At 36.9% G+C, this 26,417-nt stretch overlaps 1 protein-coding gene across 8 annotated transcripts in view; it reads right to left on the bottom strand.

Annotated features, from left to right (window-relative positions):
- The window catches only part of DMXL2 (Dmx like 2), a 178,019-nt gene that overhangs the window by 101,081 nt on the left and 50,521 nt on the right, over nt 1–26,417 (bottom strand). For 7 of the 8 annotated variants that reach the window (XM_065871506.1, XM_065871505.1, XM_065871502.1 and 4 more), the window contains exons 7-13: nt 15,286–15,464; nt 13,368–13,551; nt 10,526–10,700; nt 8,632–8,868; nt 7,811–8,082; nt 6,248–6,944; nt 5,793–5,914 (exon numbers count right to left, since the gene is read on the bottom strand). In XM_065871506.1, coding sequence (XP_065727578.1) covers nt 5,793–5,914; nt 6,248–6,944; nt 7,811–8,082; nt 8,632–8,868; nt 10,526–10,700; nt 13,368–13,551; nt 15,286–15,464 — 1,866 coding nt within the window. The remainder of the gene's footprint in view (nt 1–5,792; nt 5,915–6,247; nt 6,945–7,810; nt 8,083–8,631; nt 8,869–10,525; nt 10,701–13,367; nt 13,552–15,285; nt 15,465–26,417) is intronic. The other variant, XM_065871504.1, reaches the window with a different exon arrangement.

A 26,417-nucleotide genomic window follows, 5' to 3' on the forward strand; every position in this document is an offset into this window, starting at 1 on the left:
TCACATTATATTTCTATTGTACATTGCTGTTCTAGAAGCATCAAGAGAAAGAGCGAGAGAGGGAGGGGTTACTAATAAAAGAATAAGAGTATTATAGGTATAAGATCTCTTATCAAAACACTGGAGGACAGAAATAACAGTCTCTAAATTTCTGAGGGCAAAAAAAAGATCTTAAATCTAGAATTTAATATCCAGCCAAACTTATCAATTAAATATGAAGGGAAAGGGACTTCCCTCGTGGTCCAGCAGTTAAGACTCTGTGCTCCCCAATGCAGGGAGCCCAGGTTCGATCCCTGCTCAGGGAACTAGATCCCACATGCTGCAACTAAGAGCCTGTATGCCGCAAATAAGACCCCGGGCAGCCAAATAAATATTTTAAAAAATAAATATGAAGGTAAAATAAACACTTTTCCAGCCATGTTGGATTCGGACTGATTTCAGAATCCTTATCTACCAGGCAACCTTTCTTTTTAAAAAATTTACAGTATTTGAGGATGTAATCTATCGACAGTACAGGAGAGAGAAAAGCAGCTCATGGTCCAGGAAACAGTGGTGGAATTCCAGGTGTGAAACGGAGAGGATGACACATCTGCAGCATCCTGAAAAACACAGCTCAAATTAAAACACCAGATCAAAAGACCCTAAAAGGAATTCCTCCAAGAAGAGAAAGAGGAAGATTTAACAGGCAGGACAATTAAGAAGCTGGGAGCTCTTAGCCCAGTGGGGAAGAAGACTTAGGTTTTTTTTTCCTCTCAACAAGAAAAAAGAAGCCCAAGAAATTAGAAATGCCAAGAAAACAATTGAAAAATTAGAGAAAAAAGTTTTGATTCAAATACAAGATGAGCAAAACTGTGGCCTGATCACTTGATGGAATATAATAGAGGTCATTTGACTTTAACCCTTTGGACATTCTCCGTTGAGAGAATCTGTGACAAATCAATGACAAATAGTTGAAATGATCACATTTACATAATTGTAATTAGATGGTTACTAGTTTCAATTTTTAAAATCAAACCATAAGACCTAATTTTAGTTATAGAATAGAACATGCATGTCATAAAAGACATTGTAAAGGTAACGCTCCAGCTGGCAGAAGTCAAGTTGAGAGCAGGAGGAGGGAAGGGTGAGTGCAGGGGTGCAACTTTCTTCGTTTTACTTTGGGATGATACAAGAGATATTGTGTAAAGAAGACGGAACGAAAATACAGGATTATGTATACATCACTTAAAAGTATAAAGGCAGCTAATAGAAAAACCACACACACTAATACAACTAGCAAAACTCAGTGGAGAGAGAGAGGCAAGTGGAATGTGAGCTGAATTTCCTGTCTATCAAAGAAGATGGGAATGACTTGATTTCTACTGCTGGTAAATTAAGAAACTGAAATCTAAGCATATCATTTAGAATTATGGTGGTAACTTATCAAAAGAATTAAAAACAAAAGGTTTAAAGGGGTTTCCAATAAAGTGTGGGACTTGGGTAGGGGAGGTGACACAGAGTTTTTATTTAATAACAGTATGCTGTTTGAATTTTGAAACTGTGTACACATTTAAAAATGTTTTTGAAAATACATTTATAAAAAATTGATGTTAATAGGTATAAAGAAAGCCTCAATTAAAGAGTAATTCTTCCCTAAAAAAAAAAGAAAATAAGAACAGTTTCAAATCAAGAATCTAAGCTCCACCTGCTATATAAAATAAATAAATAAATAAAAGAAAAGAAAAAAAAAAAGAATCTAAGCTCCTAGGACGTCTCCGGCAGTCCAGTGGTTAAGACTCCATGCTTCCACCACAGGGGGCACGGGTTCGATCCCTGGTCCAGGAACTAAGATACCACATGCTGCACGGCTTGGCAAAAAAAAAAAAACCCAGAACCTAAGCTCCTATCTCAAGAAACCTAGTAAACGAAAACCAAAATAAATCAAGCGTAAGGAAGAAAATAATAAAGATAGGGCAGATACTAATGAAAATTAAAACAAAACCAAAGCGTTCAGTGAAACAAATAGCTGGTTCTTTAAAAACATCAATAAATTAACAAACTTCCAGCTGAAAAGAAAAAAAGAGGGAAGATGCTAATAACCATATTGTTAGCATGTGCCCCTGATGTAACACAAGAAGCATACTTCACACACCTGAGGTATTTTCCCCCAAAACTCATAACTCCAGTCTAACCATGAGAAAAATAGCAGACAAACCCAAGTCGAAGGAAAATACAATAAAATATCTCACCGGTACTACTCAAAACTGTCAAGGTCATAAGAAAAAGCTGATGAAGATGAAGAAAACTTAGAAACTGTCCCAGATCAGAGAAGGCTTAGGAGACATGACAACTAAATGTAATATGGTTTTGTGGATGAAGTCCTGGAACATTAGTGGAAAAGGACATTTGTGGGAAAAAATCAGTTAAGTCTTAATAAAGTCTGGGGTTTAATTAATCATATCACACCAATAACTGTTTCTTAGTTGTGACAAATGTATTCTGGTAATATAAGATGTTAACGATAGGGGTATATGGGAACCTGCAGTGTATCTCCAACTTTTCTGTAAACCTAAAACTATTCTAAAATTAAAGATTTGTTTGAAAAATTAAGTCACTGAATTAATTATTGTTTTCAGAGTACAAAGAGAAAGAGAAAGATAGGCTCATTAACAGAGGCTGACGGTTTAATGTTAATAAAGATCAGGAGAAGAAAGAACTCCTAATTCCTACTTTGTCTCTGGTCTTCTATTTCAAGAATTTAGCTTGCAAAAGTAAAAAGGACCAAAAATTTTCTACAATGAATAAGTATTACTTTTTAAGTTTAAAAAAAATAATGAAAATGGAGGATTTAAGAAAAAAGTACATTGGAGGAGAAGACCAAGAAAAATTTTTAAATTCCAAGAATGTATCCAACTGCTCTAAATGAATTTATACTTTCCTGGAAAAAATAATGACCAGGTTATTGAGAAATTTTGCCAATGAGAACAATGAACCACAGAGGATGTTCTCTCTGAGAAATCATGGGGATTGCCACAGCCAAAAGACTAAAAACAGGCAAAGATGCCAGTTTTCAAAAAGGAAAATAACATACTTCTGTAAGTCAGAATAAAGAGCCTGACGTCTATCTAGTACAACGTTTTAGTCATCAAGAGACATTAGGATACACACATTCAACCTACTATACATTAAAACAATCATCTCCTACAAATCTGACTTCCTTTTTTGACTGCAAAAGATTTGGCAGACAGGGTGTATTTTACTTCAGTGAAGTACACCACAAGCTGCCTCATGCAAATCCTTGGGATAAGCTGGATAAATATTCTAGACAATAAAAACGGAGAAAGAGGGCTTCCCTGGTGGCGCAGTGGTTGAGAGTCCACCTGCCGATGGAGGGGACACGGGTTCGTGTCCCGGTCCGGGAAGATCCCACATGCCACGGAGCGGCTGGGCCCATGAGCCATGGCCACTGAGCCTGCGCGTCCGGAGCCTGTGCTCTGCAACAGGAGAGGCCACAACAGTGAGAGGCCCGTGTACCGCAAAAAAAAAAAATGGAGAAAGATTTCAAATGTATACTGCTAGGTTCTTTCTTCAGTCCAGTACTGTTTAACATTTCTGTAATTGACTTAGATGAAGATGTAGAACAACACTCATCAAATAGGCCAGCGATATAAGTCATAAAGCAGTAACACATAAAGCAGTAACAGAATCTGGATTCAAAAGGATACTGAAAGGATGTACTGTTGAGCTGAGCCTAGCAAGGTGAAATGTAATAGGGAAATAAGTCTATATTTGGGTCCCAAACTCAAATGCACAAATACAGAATGGCTTACTAGCAAAAAAAAAAAAGACTCCATGATATTTAATTGAAAGTCAGCTCAATATGAATTACATACAAAGAATGTGGCGTGCCTGCCCAAACAAAATAGTATCTACTGAGAGATGGCACAGTACTGCTATATTCTAGTGATCCTACAATGCCCAGTGTATAAATATACTGAAAACTGCTCAGAAGAGTAACCAGGGTCAAATATAAAACAGTTAGATAAATTCATAGGCAGAGAAGCAGCAGGTTTGGCCTGAGGAAAAAAATTGGGGGGTTCCAACACAGGTGTCTGAGGTGCTCTCACATGTAAGAAATCTTAGACTTATTCTAAATGGAACTAAAGCTAACAAGTAGAATTTAAGGATTACAAGTTTAATTTCAATATAATAGTGATGGTAATTCAAAGACAGAATGAGCTGCATTTAGAGTTGAGCTTCCCTCCTTGGGGGCCAGATGACAAACTGGCAGGAATGTGGTAGAGACAAATTATCAGATGGCTGGTTAGACTAGGGGACCTTTAAATCTTCCAACTCTATAATTTTAAAGATGCTACTTTTCTAGACTTTCTCTATGCCGAACTTGTGGCTTCAGTCCAATTACCACTGTTTCTGGAACAAGCCTTATTTATACACGTACTTTCCTGTATCCACTCAGGCTATTCTATCACTCAGCAAAGACCAAGGATTTGTCTTTCTGAATCTATCAAAAATGAACTCAAATACTGTCCTTAATAAAAACTTCTATGCCTACCCTACTCTGATCTCTCTTGCCCCTGAATTACGAAATAGTGTTTGGCAGTTAATTACATACCAACTTCAGACACCTCTGCTTCTGTCTTAAACCGTTATTTAACCTTTTATAATAATTTCTCTCCTCTGCTAAATTTAAATCCCCTTAAAGGCAGACACTGTATTCCCTACACGTCTAGGGGTACATGGCAGACATTCAAAAACAGTCTTTGAGGGACTTCCCTGGTGGCACAGTGGTTAAGAATCCGCCTGCCAATGCAGGGGACACGGGTTTGAGCCCTAGTCCGGGAAGATCCCACATGCCGTGGAGCAACTAAGCCCATGCACCACAACTACTGAGCCTGCGCTCTAGAGCCCACGAGCCACAACTACTGAAGCCTGTGCGCCTAGAGCCCATGTTCCGCGACAAGAGAAGCCACCGCAATGAGAAGCCTGTGCACCGCAACGAAGAGTAGACTCCGCTCGCTGCAACTAGAGAAAGTCCATGCACAGCAATGAAGACCCAATGCAGCCATAAGTAAATAAATAAATTAATTAAAATTAAACAAAACAAAAACAGTCTTTGATTTTCAATATTGGAAACATTTTTATTAGAACGGTTATTTTATTAAAAGGCACGTTTTTATAGGTAAATGGAAAATTCACCATTCAAACCTGAGTACTGACTAATATGCATGACTTGCAGTTCAAATAGAGAACTACCAGAATGAGACATTGTCACCCACTGATGACATATTCTAACCAGAGGACTTTTAAAATAGTGAATCAAGCTCAGAAAAGTTCAAATTTTCCAACCTAAACATAGAGGTTGGTAAAGCTGCCTTACAACCTTTCTTGAGCAAAAAAAGATTAACAGAACCAAACTAAAGAGTGAAAAACGTCAAGAAAAAAAATCACATTTTAGAAAAAAAATCATATTCCTTTCTTTAAAACGTATTGATGTGTGATGTGATATACAGACTGTAATTTTTTTTTTTCTTTTTGGCCACACTGTGTGGCTTGTAGGATCTTAGTTCCTCAACAAGGGACTGAACCTGGGCCACAGCAGTGAAAGCGCCAACAGACTGTAATTTTGATTCATGTAAATTGGAACACAAATTAAGAAAAAACAAACTAGTCACACAGAGCCCAGAACAGATGCTCACTCCCTGAACACCAACTAACAAATAAACATCCTAGACAAATTAAAAGAGAATTCCTTATTAGCTTAGATATATTAATAAAGATTAGGAAATACTTACTGAAGATTCTGGATCTGACAGTTCATCCAATAATTTTCTTGCATCTACCACAGCTTGGTAGAGTCTCAGATTTTTGCCATCAGAAGCAACAAAGCAAGCGCTCGCAGAATTGCAATATGTGCCTGAGAAAGTAAACACTTTGCATTATAATATATAGTTTATTTTTATTACTGGCTGAAGTATGAGAAAAAATATTCACACTTCTCTTTTTAGACATAACCATGGTCCAGAAACACAGATACAATAGATATAAAATTATTAACCAAAAAAATTCAACAGATAGGTTATGAGAGGGAAAAGATGAAAAACAAAAGTCTAGAAACTCTAAACTTAAGTCTGATGCCTACATTCTGAATACTTATTAAAAATCTTCCTAATGACAAATATAAATCATTTTGTATATAAATAGCTGTTTTAAAGCTTTTATTAATTTCACTATTAAAATGAACACTTACCAAGACAGTAACTAGGAATAAGAGTTGGAAGCCAAGCAACATTAGAGAAGGCTGAAGTATGTAAAGAGTTAATTCGCGCCAACTCCGATACTCCTCCAGTGTATGACAAAGGTCCTATTGGGTCCACGCGCCACAGAATAAGTTCACTGTAGATGGCATTCGGGTCATGAAATGTACGTGTTGCTGCATTTCTGAGAGGTTGTTTCGAGGAACCCTTTACGTGTCTTACAGGATCCATTAATCTACTTAATTTATTGTCTGAGTCCCACTGAAAATCTGATTCAGGAGTCAGCAGAGCATTATGATGAGATGATGTCAATAATAATGGTAAAACTGAATGACATGCCAGGTCATTGAGGTGAAATCTATGACCACAATATCTAAATTTGTGAGACACAGTTAGAACAGTGGTAAAGGCAGACTTATCAGCAAAAGTGACTGCCCATTGATTTAAAGAGCCATCTATGTGTTTAGAGACCATCATTACTGTGGGAGCTAAAATGTTCATATTTGTACTGTGTGGTCCAGAATGCAGCTGTGATCCATGAGGACTGCATTCAGCCATCATGTCTTGGTGTAACAGAGTGTGGTGAGAATCTTTTGCAGCATTTATACAGGCATACATCATGATATTTTTACTAAGAGAGCTTGCATCACCAGATGGAAATGCAACAGGAATCCGAGAAGAAAAAGAAACCTGAAAAACACAATTACATGATTCAGTGCAAGCAGTCTGCCTCCTCTCAAAGTCTTCCAAAAATACTTCCATTTTCAAACTGTCAAACCTCAGCTTCCTAGCAAAATATATCATTTTCGACCTTATTATGGTCTAATCCTTTTCCTCTATTTATATAGTATCATATATTCATCGCGCATGAGAAAACTGAACAAATAATTTCAAGTATTTGAAACTTGACACTTGCCTGTACATCTAGATGACTACAACCATAAATCTAAACAAATACTGTTCAGAAAGATAACCAATAAAGATAGTAGATTTAATTAATAAAACTGAAGAAGTGGAGGGGATGCATCCTGAGTCACATTTTTAGGGTAGTTTCTTAAGTTTATTCAAAATATTGTGAATTCCCAGAAAAAATGAATACACATACATTCAAGTACTCAGTATCACATTTCAAAGCCAAATTCATTTTACTTAAATTAATCAAGTTTATAAAATCTGTGGTCATTGACCCCCTTTGGTAGCAAGTTATTCTCTTCTCAGTTGCTTATCAAAAATAAAATCAGGGCTTCCCTGGTGGCACAGTGGCTGAGAGTCCGCCTGCCGATGCAGGGGACACGGGTTCGTGCCCCGGTCCAGGAAGATCCCACATGCCGCGGAGCGGCTGGGCCCCGTGAGCCACGGCCGCTGAGCCTGCGCATCTGGAGCCTGTGCTCCGCAACGGGAGAGGCCACAGCAGTGAGGGGCCCGCGTACCGCAAAAAAAAAAAATAAATAAAAAAAAATAAAATCATTGAGTATTTCTGAAAACCTGCTAAATCTGAATAGCAACTGTTTTACTTTTTTAAGAAGTGTAAAAATTGCTTCATCAGTAAAATATACCTGGACTTGTCTAAATATTCCAGGATTATATTCATCCAAATACTTTACATGCCACACTAGGAAGGTACCATCTACCGGGTGTATAGTAAAAAGCATGTCAGGATTCTTATTCCACTCAGTTAGCAGCATTTCGATCTTCCGATCAAGCAGGACTGTAGGCAGTGGCATTGGTACACTAGGTCGTGAACAGGTTCTAGGACTTCCCTCTCTTTCTCCATCTTCATGTTCTGATGATCCTGTACCTGCTTCAGATTCTCTATCCAGGGATAATTCTAAATCAGAAAATAAATTTATCAGTACATACTAACAGAAATACTATAGAAAATTCATTTACATACTAGACTATCAAATTCATTTACATACTAGACTATACTACAGAAAATCATTTACATACTAGACTATCAATAAATAGCATACTAACTTTAGAAATCATGAATCCCTTTTAAAACTTATGGCCAGGAAAAAAAACCAAGGAAGGAAACTATCTTCTGGTCTGAACTGAAAATTACTACATTTCTTAGTTTTAGATAAATCAAAAGTTCATTCACACTATCACATTATCTTTATTATTACCATTATTAGCAAAACCTGTTACCTCCACCAAAAGCATGGCTTCCAAAGTAATACATTACTCAAAGCAATAAGTTATAACAAAGCAAAGTTAGATGGTAGATGGTCCATAGTAGATGGTCAGTAGACCTGTGGAATGAATGGAAAAGTGAAAAGGAAGGAGGGGAGGAAGGAAAGATTACAAACCAAAGGTGGTTTCACAAAAAGCTGTCAGCCTGTAAAAAAGAAAAATCTGAACACAGGATACTAACCATGGTCTAGTTTCATACGTAAACCCCTCTCTCTTTCCTCCTGTGAACATTCATCTTCTCTATCTCCTTTGTCGTTTTCATGATCCACCTGCTTTTCAGAAAGTTTTCGTAATTGCTGCATAAATATTTCAGTAGATGATGTAAAATGAAATTCTTTGTTGTTTAACCAATGAACTACAAAGCCCCCATTTCCATCATCAATGTTAAACACAGTGCCAACCAAAACATTTGGAATATCTGTGGAATCAAAAAAGATAAAATTTCAATGTGAATTTCTAATGTCTTTTAAAATATTACATGTGCCTATAAAGACTACTTCCATTACACAGAAAATGTGATAAACAAAAAGTAAACATAACTCTAGCACGACTTGAAATTTTTAATTGAATTTAATGGTAAATGAACTAATGGCATAGACATATGGAATTAAATTACTAATTTAAAAACGAAACACACCAAATGCACAAACTTTTATTGAATCCTGGTTTGGGGATGAGGGAACAGAAAGACAAAACAGAAAAGCAAATCTAAAAGACATTTTTGAGATGACTGAAATTTAAATATGAACTGAATATCAGAGATTATGGAATTATTTCTAATTTTCTTAGGTATGATAATGACATTGTGATTATGTAAGAAAATTTCCTTATTCTTAGGAGATACTTGCTGAAGTATGTAAGGGTGATATGCCATGATATGCGTAACTTACTTTGAAAACATTAAGAAAAAATTTCACTCACACACACACACATATAAACATACATATGTGTGTATATACAGAGAGAATAAAGCAACTGGCAAAATGTTAGCAATTGTTGAATCAAAGTGGGTGAAATGAGTGTTCACTGTACTATTCTTCCAACTTTTCTGACTGTTTTAAACTTTCCTCAAAACTCGGGGAAAAATAATGCCAAGAAAGAACACAGGAAGGCAAGCAAACTTCTAAGCATAGCAGATTTTCTCCATGTGGGGTAACTGAAATTCACGCTATAGATCAGTTCACGTAAAACAGTATAATTAAAAAAAAAAAAATCTCCTTAATCCCAAATCAAATTATAAATAATCCATTCAATAGAAAGAAAAAGAGACTGGGGGGGAAGCATCCAGATAACACTCTTTTGGAACTGTATTTGCTAAATACCTATCTTGATATAAATAAACATTTAAAAATAAAATCCTCTGCACCCTGAAGCAACAGACTTCCATTTCAATAAAACATAACTATAACTTTATATAAATATAGTTCTTCCAGCAATGTAATATGAAACTAATAGGCCTTGTCATATGTTTTCCATGCAGAAAGAAAACAATGACCTTAAATAGAAGCTTTAAATATGCTCTTGCCAACAATGAATCTGCCTCAAAATACTTCTCAACGACATAGGAGGAAAAGAGCAAAAAGAAAACATCACGGTTAGAAGAAACACTACCTTTCCCGAAGTGTAGGACAAGAAAGTCTATGAGGGTACAAAACAAGATACGCTGAAATATAAGGAAAACTATGCAAAAATATACTTAGATAAAGTTATAAAGAAGAGTTGAGAAGAAAGAATAATAGTGAAAATACAAAAGGGTGGGAAATCACACTAATTAACCAGGCTGCCACCACTTGTGTTCATCTCCAGGTTCAGCTAAAGCTCTAATTACTTAGAAACTTTGCCATATTCTAGACAAACAATGGTGCTCAAAAACACTTATTTGAAGTTATTCCCTGAGGATCACACAGTCTCAATTTAAGAAATGGCACCTTATATTTCTGTTCCAATTAAGAAGTATTTTAAAAGGAAACATGGAGTATTACATAAAGTTAGAAACAGGTTATAAAAGTAGTCCCACTTTTCTATTTATTTATCTTATTTCAGCAGATAAGAAATAAAACTTTACTATCCTTTACCTGTGGCGGGATTGATGCTCGCTGCAATGTGAAAATGACACAGTGCATTTGCGTGATGGGAAATGTGTCTTTGAACTTCATGCGTTGCCATCTGGTCATGCATTAATTCAGTGTGCGTTACAAGAATGGAAGACTTCCTTTGTCCTTTCCTTAAATTTTTCAAATGGTGTATTGTCTAAAATAGAAAAATAATTACTAAATCCAAGTCTAGGAAGTCTAATAAGTGCTGATCAAAGTACTTTTGATTATTAAGGGTTTTACAATTTTCCTCTCTGTAAAACCTGACCGTCTTAAAGGAAACTTTAACTACAATAGAACAACTTAATATATTCTCCACTGGTCTTGCAAATTTTATAGTTCAAGGCAGTAGTTGCTCAAAAACACTTATTATCTGCAGAAACCCCTGTAAAGATTAGGAGTCCAAAGTCTAGTTTTTTCAGGATATCCCAGTACTGAGATGAAATTTACTAGTCATAAGGGTGTAAAAAAAAAAAAAATTCCAAATCTTCCTACCAGGAAGAATATTCCTCCCCAAAATTCTCACTTAGAACTAAATAGCCAGCTAAATAATCTAATATATAACCTCTATTATAAAGACAAAAAGAGGGTACAAAAATACAGAATAACAAGGGGAACCTTAACTTAGATAAGAGTAGCCAGGAAAGACCCCATGAAAGTATTGACCTGTGGAATTTGTCCAAACTGAGATATGTGTCTATGATAAAAATTCTGTACTGGCATACTCCATCATCTGAACTATTCTGACACGGGATCATGTCAACTCGCAGCACAATCTTTTCTCCACACCATAACCCCACCACACAGCAATTCCTTATTCTGTCACTTAACGATACCGTGCTTAATAATAATATACCATTCTTTTCCTTTGTTCCTTGCAATGAATGAAATAAAATGTGGCACCCTCTCAGTTCTTTCTGCAGTAAAGTAAAACATCTGGTCCTTCCTTTCAATTCCACAGCCCTTGTCCCTTTTCATGTGAAAAACAGTATCAGTTCTATGGTGTGTCCTCTGTCTCTGGTCTCCCTGATTATTTCTTTGATTATACCTATCAAGTTAGTTTCACTCAATCTTTGACATTTATCATTATTTTAAATTAGATTGCCAAGGCTGTGCTATATTGGTCAGTTATCGTCTCCTAGGAACAAAATGTATAATTTAAGTATATATAGAATTATATAGACCTTGCAGTTAGGAGTTTTATAGGAAAGGACATTAGAAAGCAAAATAGCTCGTAAGTCAGATAATCAGGGTTTTTCTATTAAAAACAATTTTAACATTACTAATTGACAACATTTTATTAAAAGGCAGCAAAAATGTGTCAAATCACTGATTACATATTATTTTATTTTTGCTTTTATTTTATGCAGTTAGTAATTCGATTTAACAAACACTTGAAAAGAAATATATTAGATAACATGGAGGATATAAAGATATCTAAAAGCCCTTAGTCTCCAAAAGCTCATATGTAATTTAAAGATAAAATGTTATACAAATATATATAAATTATTGTGAACATCTAGTAAATAAAGTACTTTTTCCCACTAATTTTCAATCAATAGCAAAACATAACTCTAACTGTTCTGGCTTGTGCTTTAATTTCATTTATGCTTTAAATGTTGAAAAAAACTGTATAAATAGTGCCCAATCACAGAGAGCATCAGAGCAGGACTACTTTACATAAAACTTTAAAGGACCACATCCTTAGCCCATTAAACCCCCAAAATATTTTTGCTTGCCGAAACTGCAAGACCATTTTGGCTATGCAACCATTAAAGTGTTAATGTAAATGTAAAAGTATAATTCGTTATGTACAGAGATGTTTATAACACATTAAGTATAAAAAGCAAGTTATAAAACATTATTGCACAATATGATCTCAATCTTGTAAATAAAGAAAAATGTACAAACACATATTGGAATAGTTGGATTATAAACTCTACATTTTTTTCTTTTTCCTCATCTAATTTTAGAATAAGCATATACTCTTTGTGTAATAAAGTCACATGAAAAATTAAGAAAATTAGCAATCTAGGTTTACTATAATAAATTTCTGGTAATTTTTAATAATGTGTTTATCTCATTTTATTCCCTAATCATAATGGGCACAACAGTTCATACTATATTATAAATAATCTAATTTCTTAGAAAGCATTTTTGTTTTATATATAGTATTTAAAAACTAGAAAAATTATTTCACTTTCAAAATATTAAACCGTGAAAACTGTGCAGTTATATAAGTTCACTTAATATCTTAACAACACCTTTATTCTTATTCATAGTAGTCATATTTAATTAGAAAAATAAATGTAAAATTTAATCCTCGTGAAACAAAAGCAAAATATTTTTAATCTGTTTATTTTTTTAAAGATTGCTGTGGTTTATTTTATTTATTTATTTATTTTGCTGTGCCGCACAGCTTGCGGGATCTTACTTCCCTGACCAGGGATCAAACCCGGGCCCCAGCAGTGAAAGCACCGAGTCCTAACCACTGGACTGCCAGGGATTTCCCCACAAAATATTTTTAATTACAACCAATTTCAAAGACTTTTACATGTTTTATTAATCAAAGTTGCCTACTCCTATAGATGTTCACACTCAACATGCAAACTGGAAGAATTAAATTTATACGATTTATCTAGACTACATATCTGAGATCATTACTGTCTATATCTGTCTTCTAAGTGACATAAAATAAGTGAGAATTCTTTGCCATTAATTTCGTCATTATGTATACCATGCACCATGTGCAACTTAGCTTATGAATTCCCACCATACTCACATTATCTTCAAGATTCATTTACCATTTTAAATCATACAGTACCTCAAGAGCATGTTGTACTCTGTCTTTCTGTCTTCCAGCATGAGTAAGGTTGCTGGCAGCGCTGGAAGTGGTAGTCTCGCAAATCTGCTCACCCAAAAGACAGTCTTCTGGTAATACGGTTTCTGCCCACAGCCGGCAGACACCATCATGGCATGAAGTTAATAACACATTACAGACAGAACCTCTAATGATAAAGAGAAATGAACAAAAGTTACTATAAGTATCAATGACATGAAAAATTAAAGGCTATTAGTATTTAGTTCTTCATCCTTAAAGATGACATTAACGCAAAACAGTATGATCTATGTGTAGTTATTTTTCCAATAATGATAATGGATTTCTACTGACTATTTCACACTCTTACCAAACCCCATTTATTACCTGCTCAGACCTGCAAGGTGGTAGGCTGGACATAGGGTGCAATCAGTTACCATAAAATAAGAACAACCTAACTGTCCCTGACACTCACCTTAATTCATTAAACTTATGTCTTGAACAGCTAAACTAAATGACAGTATAGTATGCTTCCAATTGCTTTAGAAATTACATTGTGTGGAGAAAGAGTATCAATGGAAGAGCTTGAAATCACGCACAGTACGGCTGTGAACATCATAAAAACTAGGAAATGGTCCTGACGAAGGAAACAGAAATTAATGCCAGATTATACACGTGCTGCTTGAAAACAAGGCTCTGGAGGATTAGTACCTCCTAAACAAAACAAACTAAACATCAAAAGAAAACCTACATTTCTGTCATTACAACTTGCAGAATGACCATAATAAAAGATCATTAATTATAATTAAACTATGTGGTTTATGGCAGTAGTTCCAGCATTTTCTTTTACCCTTCTTATAATCTAAACAGTTATAAATAGGTAAACAAACTTATTAATAATAAAACTGTAAGGAGACTATAAATTCAAACTATAAATCAATTTCCATTAAGTTAAGCAAAAATGTCACAGCATCAAGCAGCTGAAGTGGTTTAACCACTCATTGTGGAAAAAAAAAATTTTCCCATTAAAAAAATGCTTACATAGAATCTGACTCAGTCAAAGGTAAAGTGTTCTGCAAATGCTTTCCATAGATGCAAATAACTTAAACAGATTTAGAGTAACCTTTTATCTAGATTCCAAAAATGTATAAATTCCCCATTTTATCATTTACTGAGCACCTCCATAATGGGTGTGCTATATTTCCCATCAAGTGCAAACAGTGCTCAGATATATTTAGCAGATGAAATAACCCTTCCTCAAGAATGAATACAGATTTATAAGCAAGCATTTTTAGAACTGTATATGTAATACAGGAATCATTGGTATGGGCTGTTTTGTAGTTTGCTTTATCTTCTAAACACTTTTAAGAGATGGCTGTAACAATGAAGAAAAACTTATAATAAATCCTTTGAGAAGTTTCTGTTGATAGCCCTAAGGTAAGAAAAACTTGGCCACTTTATTCACTGTATGTATATGATATGCCTTCCCAGAATGCATATTACTGACAGTTTATTACTATGTTTTATTCTCCCTCAGTGTGTGCTTTCCTGTTACTTGCAAACGTCTCCTTCCTGGAATCTACTGCTGCTGCTGATACTGACAATACCAGCTAACGCCGCCCTGGCACACACAATGTGCAAAGGCCTGTATAAGCATTCACACTCACTCACACATTCCAGTCTCATACAACTCTCTGAGGTAGGTACTACTACTACCCCCATTCTACAGAGGCATGGAGAGCTTCAGAAATTTAGTCAAAAGCTCACGAAGCTGGTAACAACAGCAGAATCTCAAGTCAGGCAGTCGATGCCCAGAACCTCTGCTATTCGTTGCCACCGTGTCAATTACAAGGACCTTTGTTTTCATTATTTTTATAAACATGTAAGTAATACAAAATGAAGTTCTATGACACAGTTGTCTAACCTGGGCATATATTTGCTAGTTTTACGCCATGAAAAACCTGTCACAGCTCGCGGATGTGCCAAATAGACAAAGGAAAACTGGGTAGACGCCTGTCTCCTTTCCACTTCATGATGATCCGGAGGTATAATTGAAGACTTCCAACCAGTCATAGGGTACCACACTTTCAAAAGACAATCATCCTGTGAAAATATACAGGCCAATATAAAATTAATTTGTATCTACACATTTCAAAATTTAAGTGGTTTGAAGAAGCTTTAAAAATTAAGCTATACTGGTGTCAGTTTATTTATCTCTTGTAAAAATAAAATACAGTGTGTGTGTGTGAAAAAAATTTAAGCTATATATAAAAACTAAAATGTGACCTATACATAATACAAAACTAAACCTAAAATGATTCTTATTATTCTAAATAATACCATTCTTGAGAAATAAATGGTCAGTGTGCTCAATTATCAATCTTCTCTACACAAAGGTACTTTTCAAACGGAGACTGAAGCCAAATTCCCCCACTTCAACACACAAGGGTCACTGTAAAGAAAAGACTCTGGAACCAGATGCTAGCCTGGATAAGAAAGAAGCCATGTTATCTGTCACTGTTATCATCTTCTCCTTTTTGAAGAGATCTGAAAGGATGAGACAAACCCTTTTTAAATATGAATTGCTTCTTACTCTAAATCAGGACTCAGCAAACTCTTCCTGTAAAAGGTCAAGTAAGTTAGGCTTTGTGGACCACACAGCCTGTGACACAGATTCTTCTTGGGTTGTTTGTTTTTTTGTTTTTTTTTGTTTTTCTTAGAATCCTTCAAAAATGTAAAATCCGTTCTTGGTTCATGGGCCATAGTGTTCTGATTCCTACTCTAAATGATGAGAGGGCATCTAGGCAGTTTTTGGGAACCACTTCTATGCCCACTTAAGAAATTTAAAGGTATAACAACAGGCACTGACTTTATCATTTTACTTAGTTCTAAGAATTTTGTTAAAGGCCTAAATAATTTTATCTTATTTAACAGGAACTATCTCTTTTATAGTGCTTCATCCTCTATGGTGTACATGAAGGAAAATAAAAAATTGATAACATTTATGTAAAAATCTCAATCTCTAAGAAACAATGAAATTATGTATAGGTCCAAATATTTTCACCTGGGCTAGACAAACACTTCTGTTTTTTTCCATCTTAGTATTCATTCTCAATCTATAGTACATAATGTATGTTTCCACTAAGGTCTCATTTATTTGGATATTTGAATTACACAACAAATCTCTTTAAGTACTTATTCTGAGACAACCACTTAACAGTGCACTAGTTGCTTTCCTCCAAGTACTTTCTCCACCTTAGCATCACTTTCACCTTCCCAAATTTACAGCACAACCTATGGCAGTAGTTTCAGACTATGTACCACAAAAACCCTTGAGGTACCTGAGAGCCCTTAAGGAGTCATAAAGGAAAGTCAGAGAGCCTCCACAAGCCGAGCAATCAAGCCCCTTTTCCCATTCCCGCCAGCTTCCCCCTCAAATGAAGCAGCCTCACCATTATCATCTGTTACTACCTAAAACTCTAAAACCACACAGAATTAAACTGGAAATCAGTACAAGAAAGATAGCTCGAAAATTCCCAAATATTTATAAACTAAACAAAAACACTTCTAAATTACAAGACAATTTTTTAAAATTTATTTATTTTATTTTTGGCTGCACTGGGTCTTCGTTGCTGCACGCAGGCTTTTCTCTAGTTGAGGTGAGCGGGGGCGACTCTTCATTGCGGTGTGCGGGCTTCTCATTGTGGTGGCTTCTCTTGTTGTGGAGCATGGGCTCTAGGTGCGTGGGCTTCAGTAGCTGTGGCTTGAAGGCTCTAGAGCGCAGGCTCAGCAGCTGTGACACACGGGCTTAGTTGCTCCGCGGCATGTGGGATCTTCCCAGACCAGGGATTGAACCCGTGTCCCCTGCACCGGCAGGTGGATTCCCAACCACTGCGCCACCAGGGAAGCCCAGCAAATTTTAACATATGTTGAACTGAATGAAAATGAAAGCAAAACATAAGAATTTGGGGGTTGCAGCTACATCAGTGCTTAGAAGGAAATGTATAGCTTTAAATGCTTATATCAGAAAAGAAGACAGGTCTCAAACCAATGGTTTAAGTTTCTACCTGAAGCATCAAATAAGAGCAAAGAGAACTCATATTAAAGAGATATAAAGAAGCATGAAAACCAATGAAATAAAATACAAAAATTATAGAGAAATCAATGAATCTAAAACCTATTTGTGAAAAGATCAATAAAATTGATAATCTATCTAGAAAGACCAAAAATATTTAGAGAGAAAACACAAATTACCATTACCAAGAATGAAAGATGGGACATGGCTACAGATCCTACAATATGTTAAATCCCTCGAAAGACAATTTCAAAAAAAATTGACAAAGGAAGAAACAGAAAACCTGAATAGCTCTACATCTATTAAAGATGCTGAATTCACAATTTCAAGTCTTCTCACCAGAAAACAAAACCCTAAAACTACAACTAAAATCTGAGGCCCAGGTGGCTTTACTGATGAACTTTACCAAACATTTAAGGAAGAAATAGCACCAATCCTTCACAAAGTGTTTCAGAAAATTGAGGAAAAGATCTCATTGTATAAGGGCAGTATTATTACCGAGATAACAAAACCAAAGACATAAAAAAACTATACGGGAATATCTTTCATGAACAAAGACGCAAACACCTTTAAACCTAATCCATCAGCATATTTAAAAAAAAAGCAAATCATGACCAAGTGGAGTTTATCCCAGCAAAGTGAAGTGGGTTTAACACTGGAAAAATCAGTAATTGCATTTCATCATAGTAACAGAATGAAAAAGAAAACCTACATAATTAACTCACTATATGCAGGAACAGCATGTGACAAAAGTAAACAATAATTCATGGGGGAGAACAACACTCTCAGCATATAGGAATAGGAAAAATAAAAGGGAACATATACAACATGATCAAGTTGAGTGACTCTACAATAAACCTACAACTTACATCATATATAATGGTGCAAGACAATGCTCTTCCCATAAAATTGGGAGTGATACAAGAATGTCTGCTCTCATCAGTTCTACTCAACACTGTACTAGAGGTCCTAGTACTTGCAATATATTGGGTAAGGGAAAAAAATAAAAGGTATACAGATTAGAAAGGAAGAAGTAAAATTGTCTTTTTTCACAAAATCCTAAGAAAACTACCCAAAAAGGCTGCTAGAACTGATAAGCAAGGTAATAAGACTAAGGATCAAAAATCAATTCTATTTCTATATTTAACAATAATTAACAATGTAATTTCTGTAAACACCTTTTACATTAGGAAGATAAACTTAAATTGTGTACCCTGAAAACTATGAAACGCTGCTAAGAGAAAGAAAACCTAAATAAAAAGAGAAACATACCACATTCGTAGATAAGAAGACCAAATGTGGGACTTCCATAGTGGCGCAGCGGTTAAGAATCCGCCTGCCTATGCAGGGAACACGGGTCGATCCCTGGTCCGGGAAGATCCCACATGCTGTGGAGCAACTAAGCCCGTGCACCACAACTACTGAGCCTGCGTTCTAGAGCCCATGAGCCACAACTACTGAAGCCCATGCGCCTAGAGCCCCCGCTCTGCAACAAGAGAAGCCACCACAATAAGAAGCCTGCACACCGCAATGAAGAGCAGCCTCTACTCGCTGCAACTAGAGAAAGCCCACACACAGCAACGAAGACCCAAAGCAGCCAAAAATTAATTATTTTAAAATTAAAAAAAAAAAAGACCAGGGGCTTCCCTGGTGGCGCAGTGGTTGGGAGTCCGCCTGCCAATGCAGGGGACGCGGGTTCGCGCCCGGGTCCGGGAAGATCCCACATGCTGCGGAGCGGCTGGGCCCGTGAGCCATGGCCGCTGAGCCTGTGCGTCCGGAGCCTGTGCTCCGCAACAGGAGAGGCCACAACAGTGAGAGGCCGGCGTACCGCAAAAAAAAAAAAAAAAAAAAAAAGACCAAATGTTACTAATGTACAATTCTTCCCAAATTGTTCTATAGAGATACAATGTACATAAATAGCATCAAAATCACAGCAGGCTTTTTTGTAGAAACTGACAAAATCTGTATGGAAATCAAAGGACTGACACCGCCAAAAATAGTTTAAAAGAAAAGTACAAAGTTAGAGGAAACTACTTGTTTTTGGAACTAACTATAAAGCCACAATAATCAAGACACATAATATTAGCGTAAGGGGATACACACACACACACACACACACACACACACACACACATATCACAATGGAACAAAACAGAGAGGCCAGGATCAGATCCACACATGTACGGAAAACTGATTTTCAACAAAGTTGTCTAGGAAATTCAATGGAGAGTGGATTGTCTTTTTAAAATGCCACTGAAATATCTTGATATACCTTTGGGGAAAAACTGACTTCAAATCAAATGCAAAAAAACCACCTCAAAATGTAAAAGTCAAAACTATAAAACCTGTAAAAGAAAACATAGTAAAATATCTTTGTGATTTCAAGGTAGACAAAGATTTTTTAAATCTAGGCCACAAAAAGCACAAACCAATTTTTTAAAATTGATGTTGGATTTCTTCAAAATTAAAAACTTCTGCACATCAAAAGACATTGTTTAAAAAAAATAAAAAGGCAAGTTACAGACTGGGAGGAAATATATATAATAGATTTATCTTTCAATTGTACTAAATATACAAAGAACTCATAATTCTATAATAATGAGAAAACAAACCCTATTTTTTTAATGGGGAAAGGACAAATAAACACTTTACCAAAAAAAAAGTATACAGACAGGCAACAAGCATGTGCTCAACATCATTAGAAATCAGAGAAATACATATGAAAACCACAATAAGACACCACTACCCAGACTATTAGAATGGCTAATATTAAAAAGGCTGACAATGCCAAATGTTGGCAAGAAAGTGGAGCAACTGATATTATTCAATTGTTGGTGAGTATGCAAAATGGTACAACTTTGGAAAGCGCCTGGTACTTTTTTGTAACGTACCATGTGACCCAACAATTCCACTCATAGGTATTTTTTACCCATGAGAAGTGAAATGTTTATACAAAGACTTGCAAATGAATGGTCATAGTAGCTTTGTTCATTTAGCCTAAAACTCCATACAACAGGTGAATGGATAAACAAATTATGATATATCCATATAACAGAACACAACTCAAATAGAAAGAACAAATTACTGATGCACACAACATAGATGAATCGCAAAACACTGTGCTAAGTGTAAGACCTCAGACACAATAGAGTATACTACACAATTTCATTTACATACAACTCTAGTGAAGACAAATCTAATCAATAGTGATAGAAAGCAGAGCAGCTATTTATTATCTGGAACTAGGAATAGGAGTAAGGATTAATTGGGAAGAAGCAAAAGGAAACCTTTTGAGATGATGTAAGTGTCCAATAACTAGATCGTGGTGGTGATTACATAGGTCTTTAAATTTGTCAAAATACACTGAACTGTACATTTAAAAAATAGTTTCATTTTATGTTAATTATACCTTTTAGGTTAATTACATATGGTTTAATTATACCATATAAAGTTAATTATACAAAAGATATAACAAGATTTATATAAAAGGATGTTCATTTTTAATGGCAATAGAAAAAAATTAGAACTACTAAATGTTCATTAATAGTTACCTGGTTAAGTTAAACTATGGTATACATTCATTCACATAATGGAAAATTATGTTGCCTTTAAAAAGAAAAGATATATCTGTATTGACACATCAATCTATCTATGATACAGTAAGTGAATAAATCAGCTTAAAGAATATGTACACACACACACTTCTGTGTGGTTTACAAAGGCATCAAAAAGTCTAAAAGAGGGCTTCCCTGGTGGCGCAGAGGTTGAGAGTCTGCCTGCCGATGCAGGGGACATGGGTTCGTGCCCTGGTCTGGGAGGATCCCACATGCCGCAGAGCAGCTGGGCCCGTGAGCCACGGCCACTGAGCCTGTGCGTCCGGAACCTGTGCTCCACAACGGGAGAGGCCACAACAGTGAGAGGCCCACGTACCGCAAAAAAAAAAAAAAAAAAAAGTCTGAAAGAATATATATTAAACAGAGAACAGTGGCCATTTTTTTTTTACTGGGGGTATGGCTATTTGGCTGGAGATTTTCATTTTCTCTGCATGTTCCTCTTAATAATAAATACATATTATGTTAAAGAAGTAAAGATATTTCCATGTTAAAGGGGGAATAAAGGGCTTCCCTGGTGGCACAGTGGTTGAGAGTCCACCTGCCGATGCAGGGGACACGGGTTTGTGCCCCGGTCCCGGAAGATCCCACATGCCGCGGAGTGGCTGGGCCCGTGAGCCATGGCCGCTGAGCCTGCACGTCCAGAGCCTGTGCTCTGCAACAGGAGAGGCCGCGGCAGTGAGAGGCCCGTGTACCGGAAAAAAAAAAAAAAAGGGGGGGGGGGGAATAAAGGTCAATAAGCCAATTCTTAAATAACCAAAACACTAAATCTAGGTACAGAGACACGCTCTCAAGAGGAGGAAAAGCTTCAGGGAACATTCTGTAGCCAGCTGCTTCCCTTCCCGCCAAAATCACCCTCCTCAAAAATTCTTCTCACCTTAGCTCTTAGAAAGCCCAGTTTTTTTCCTCAAAAGAGTAATCCTCTATTAAAGAAAAATGGTTTTGAAAAAAACAAGGTATTTTAAGTTACATTCAAATTTTAAAAAATAGAAATTATAGAAAGTGTTCAGATATAAACTTCATAAACATGAACAGTATTTGTTTTTATTGAACAAATATAATGCTTTACAATTTTCCAAAGTTTCACACACACGATTTCATATAATCCCATAATAACCCCCTTTTTAAAATCCCCTATCCCGACATTGCCCTCTCCCACTTCCCTCTCCCCACTGGTAACCACTAGTTTGTTCTCTGTATCTGTGAGTCTGCTTTTTTGTTTTATTCACTAGTTTGTCGTATTTTTTAGATTCCACATATAAGTGATATCATACAGTATTTGTCTCTCTGACTTATTTCACTTAGTGTAATGCCCTCCAAGTCCACCCATGTTGCTGCAAATGGCAAAATTTCATTCTTTTTTATGGCTGAGTTGTATTTCATTGTGTGTATATACACACACATACCATGGAGGGCCCAAATCAATAAAATCAGAAATGGAAAAGGAGAAGTTATAACTGACACCACAGAAATACAAAGGATCATAAGAGACTACTACAAGCAAATATACACCAATAAAATGAACAACCTAGAAGAAATGGACAAATTCTTAGAAAGGTACAAACTCCCAAGACTGAACCAGGAAGAAATAGAAAATATGAACAGGCCAATTACCAGTAATGAAATTGAATCAGTAATTTTAAAACTCCCAATAAACAAAAGTCCAGGACCAGATGGCTTCACTGGTGAATTCTACCAAACATTTAGAGAAGACTTAACACCTATGCTTATGAAACTATTCCAAAACACTGCAGAGGAAGGAATACTGCGGAACTCATTCTATGAGGCCGGCATCACCCTGATACAAAAACCAGACAAAGATATCACAAAAAAAGAAAATTACAGGCCATTATCACTGATGAACATAGATGCAAAAATCCTCAACAGGGCTTCCCTGGTGTCCCAGTGGTTAAGAGTCCGCCTGCCGATGCAGGGGACACGGGTTCGTGCCCCGGTCCAGGAAGATCCCACATGCCACGGAGCGGCTGGGCCCGTGAGCCATGGCCGCTGAGCCTGCGCGTCCGGAGCCTGTGCTCCACAACGGGAGAGGCCACAACAGTGAGAGAGGCCCGCGTACCGAAAAAAAAAAAAAAAAAAAAAATCCTCAAGAAAATATTAGCAAACCAAATCCAACAACACATTAAAAGGATCATACACCATGATCAGGTGGAATTTATCCCAGGGATGCAAGGGTTTTTCAATATCTGCAGATCAATGTGATATACCACATTGATAAATTGAAGAATAAAAACCATATGATCACCTCAATAGATGCAGAAAAAGCTTCTGACAAAATTCAACACCCATTAATGATAAAAACTCTCCAGAAAGTAGGCATAGAGGGAACCTACCTCAACATAATAAAGGTCATATATGACAAGCCCACAGCTAACATCACACTCAACAGTGAAAAGCTGAAAGCATTTCCTCTAAGATCAGGAACAAGACAAGGATGTCTACTCTCACCACTTTTATTCAACATAAGTTTTGGAAGTCTGAGCCACAGCAATCCGTGAAGAAAAAGAAAGAAAAGGAATACAAATTGGAAAGGAAGACGTAAAACTGTCACTGTTTGCAGACATGATACTATTCAAAGAAAATCCTAAAGACACTACCAGAAAACTACTAGGGCTCGTCAGTGAATTCAGTAAAGTTGCTGGATACAAAATTAATATACAGGACTTCCCTGGTGGTGCAGTGGTTAAGAATCCACCTGCCAATGCAGGGGACACAGGCTCGAGCCCTGGTCTGGGAAAATCTTACATGCCGTGGAGCAACTAAGCCCATGCGCCACAACTACTGAGCCTGCACTCTAGAGCCCGCAAGCCACAACTACTGAGCCCGTGTGCCGCACCTACCGAAGCCCGTGTGCCTAGAGCCCGTGCTCTGCAACAGGAGAAGCCACCGCAATTAGAAGCCCGAGCACCGCAACAAAGAGTAGTCCCGGCTCGCCGCAACTGGAGAAAGCCCACACACAGCAACAAAAACCCAACACAGCCAAAAATAAATACATAAATAAATAAATTTATTTTTTTTTTAAAAATAGATCCTACCATCAAAAGTACTCAATGAACTATAATATTAAAAATCCAGAAGGTAATCGGATTTGAATCCCCAAACACCTGAGCTGAAATTCTGTCATGTGTAGCAGAGGTGCTGGAAAATGCCTTCTAGTGGTAGATCACAGTCACCATCTGTTTCATCAAGTCAGACAAACAAGTCAGGCTTTATTAACAGCAGCAGAACAGATTGAAGAGGAGAGGAAGCCAACATTACAAAGTTAGTTTCTGTTCTTTTTATTAAGAGCATCTTAATAAGATGTGGTTATCTTCTCAAAAAAGTGAAGAAATAAGTTTTTAAAATCCACGACATAATTTATTAACCCCCAAAGGCATTCTTTTTTTTTCAATTAATTTTCATTGGAGTATAGTTGATTTACAATGTTGTGTTACTTTCTGCTGTACAGCAAAGTGACTCAGTTATCCACTCTTTTCTAGATTCTATTCCCATATAAGCCATTACAGAGTATTGAGTAGAGTTCCCTGTGCTATACAGTAGGTTCTTATTAGTTATCTATTTTATATATAGTAGGATATATATATATATCCTTGTGCTATAAAGTAGGTTCTTATTATCTATTTTATATATGTCAATCTCAAAGGCATTCTTATCTTTCCCTCAGAAATGTGAAACACTTAGCTCTTAGGAGAATTGAACATTAAGAGCTTAAGGGGGGCGGGGGTGCTTCCCTGGTGGCGCAGTGGTTGAGAGTCCGCCTGCCGATGCAGGGGACACGGGTTCGTGCCCCGGTCCCGGAAGATCCCACATGCCGTGGAGCGCCTGGGCCCGTGAGCCATGGCCGCTGAGCCTGCGCGTCCGGAGTCTGTGCTCCGCAACGGGAGAGGCCACAACAGTGAGAGGCCCGCGTACCGCAAAAAAAAAAAGCTTAACGGAACATGACTAATACAATGAAAAAACGTACTCAATAATCAATTGCTAAGGCTGTGTGCAATAAAAATTCAGAGAAAAAATGTATTAGGCATTATGCAGTGCACAAACAGAATCGCCTTTGAGGAGCTTAAAATCCAGCTGCTCCATTTAAGAGGACGTACTTTTAGTCTTTTTACATAGTTTTGTCTGAAGCACAAAGGTATCTTTCAGATTCATTAGGGAGTTCCAATAATCAGAAGATGCTTAGACAATGAATAAAGATCATCTTTCACGGCTCATTAACAGTTTTTAAAGCAACAAGTGACCCTGTCAAACGACCATATATCCTAAAATAGTCTCAAAGTTTAGCCAGCTGTAACACACGGCAGAGGCAAACGTCACACACTGGGTGAGCAAAAGGAGATAATCAGAAACATTAAGAATGTATGAGGGAAATCGACTACAAGCCCTGTCATTCAGCTACAAAAAAATAAATTCTGCCAACAACGTGAGTGAGCTTGGAAAAGGGTTCTGCCCTAGTCAAGTCTCCAGGTCAGAATTCATCCCAGCTGACACCTTTACTGCAGCCAAAAGTGCCCTGATCACGGCACCCAGCTATGTCCGGACACCAAACCCACGGAAGCTGGGATAATAAATGTGTGGTCTTAAGTTGCTGAGTTTGTGGCAATTTGTTATGCAATAACAGAAAACTAATACAAACTCCTAGTGATAGTGTTACAAGTAAAATTGAGGCAGGCAAAGGAAACAGAAAGTACAGTGGTAGGTGAGATGCAATTTAAACGGATGCTTAGGTAAAGCCTCACTGAGACAGTGACATTTAAGAAGTTAAGGGGGAAAGCCACGCAGGTCTCTGGGGGAAGGATTTTTCTCGGTAAAGAGAATAACTATTGCAATAGAAAATGAGGAGAAAAACTTGGAGACAGCAGCGATAGGCAACCCTTTCGAGGTGTTATAAGGAGGGCACAGAATTAACAGAAACTGAGAGAGACGGTCAAGAGATGGTTTTTGTTATTGTTGTCGTTCGTTTGTTTTAGAATGGGCAAGATTATAGCACATTCGGTATGCTGTGCTGTATTAGTCAGCTCAGGCTGCCATAAAAAAATACTACAGACTGGGCGGCCTGAACAACAGAAATTTATTTTCTCACAATTCTGGAGGCCAGAAGTCTTAAGATCAGAGTGTCAGCATGGTCAGGTTCTGGTTGAGACCTCTCTTCCTGGCTTTTTGACAGCAACCTTCTTACTGTGTCTTCATGTGGTAGAGAGAGAACAAGCTCTCTGGTATCTCTTCTTATAAGGGTACTGTTCCTATCATGAGGGCCACCCTCATGACTTTATCTAACCTTAACCTCCAAAAGGTCCCATCTCCAAAGATCATCACTTTGGGGGGTTAGGGCTTCAGCATATGAATGGGGAGGGG

This window comes from Phocoena phocoena, chromosome 2, assembly GCF_963924675.1.
Source record: "Phocoena phocoena chromosome 2, mPhoPho1.1, whole genome shotgun sequence".
Taxonomy (NCBI): domain Eukaryota; kingdom Metazoa; phylum Chordata; class Mammalia; order Artiodactyla; family Phocoenidae; genus Phocoena; species Phocoena phocoena.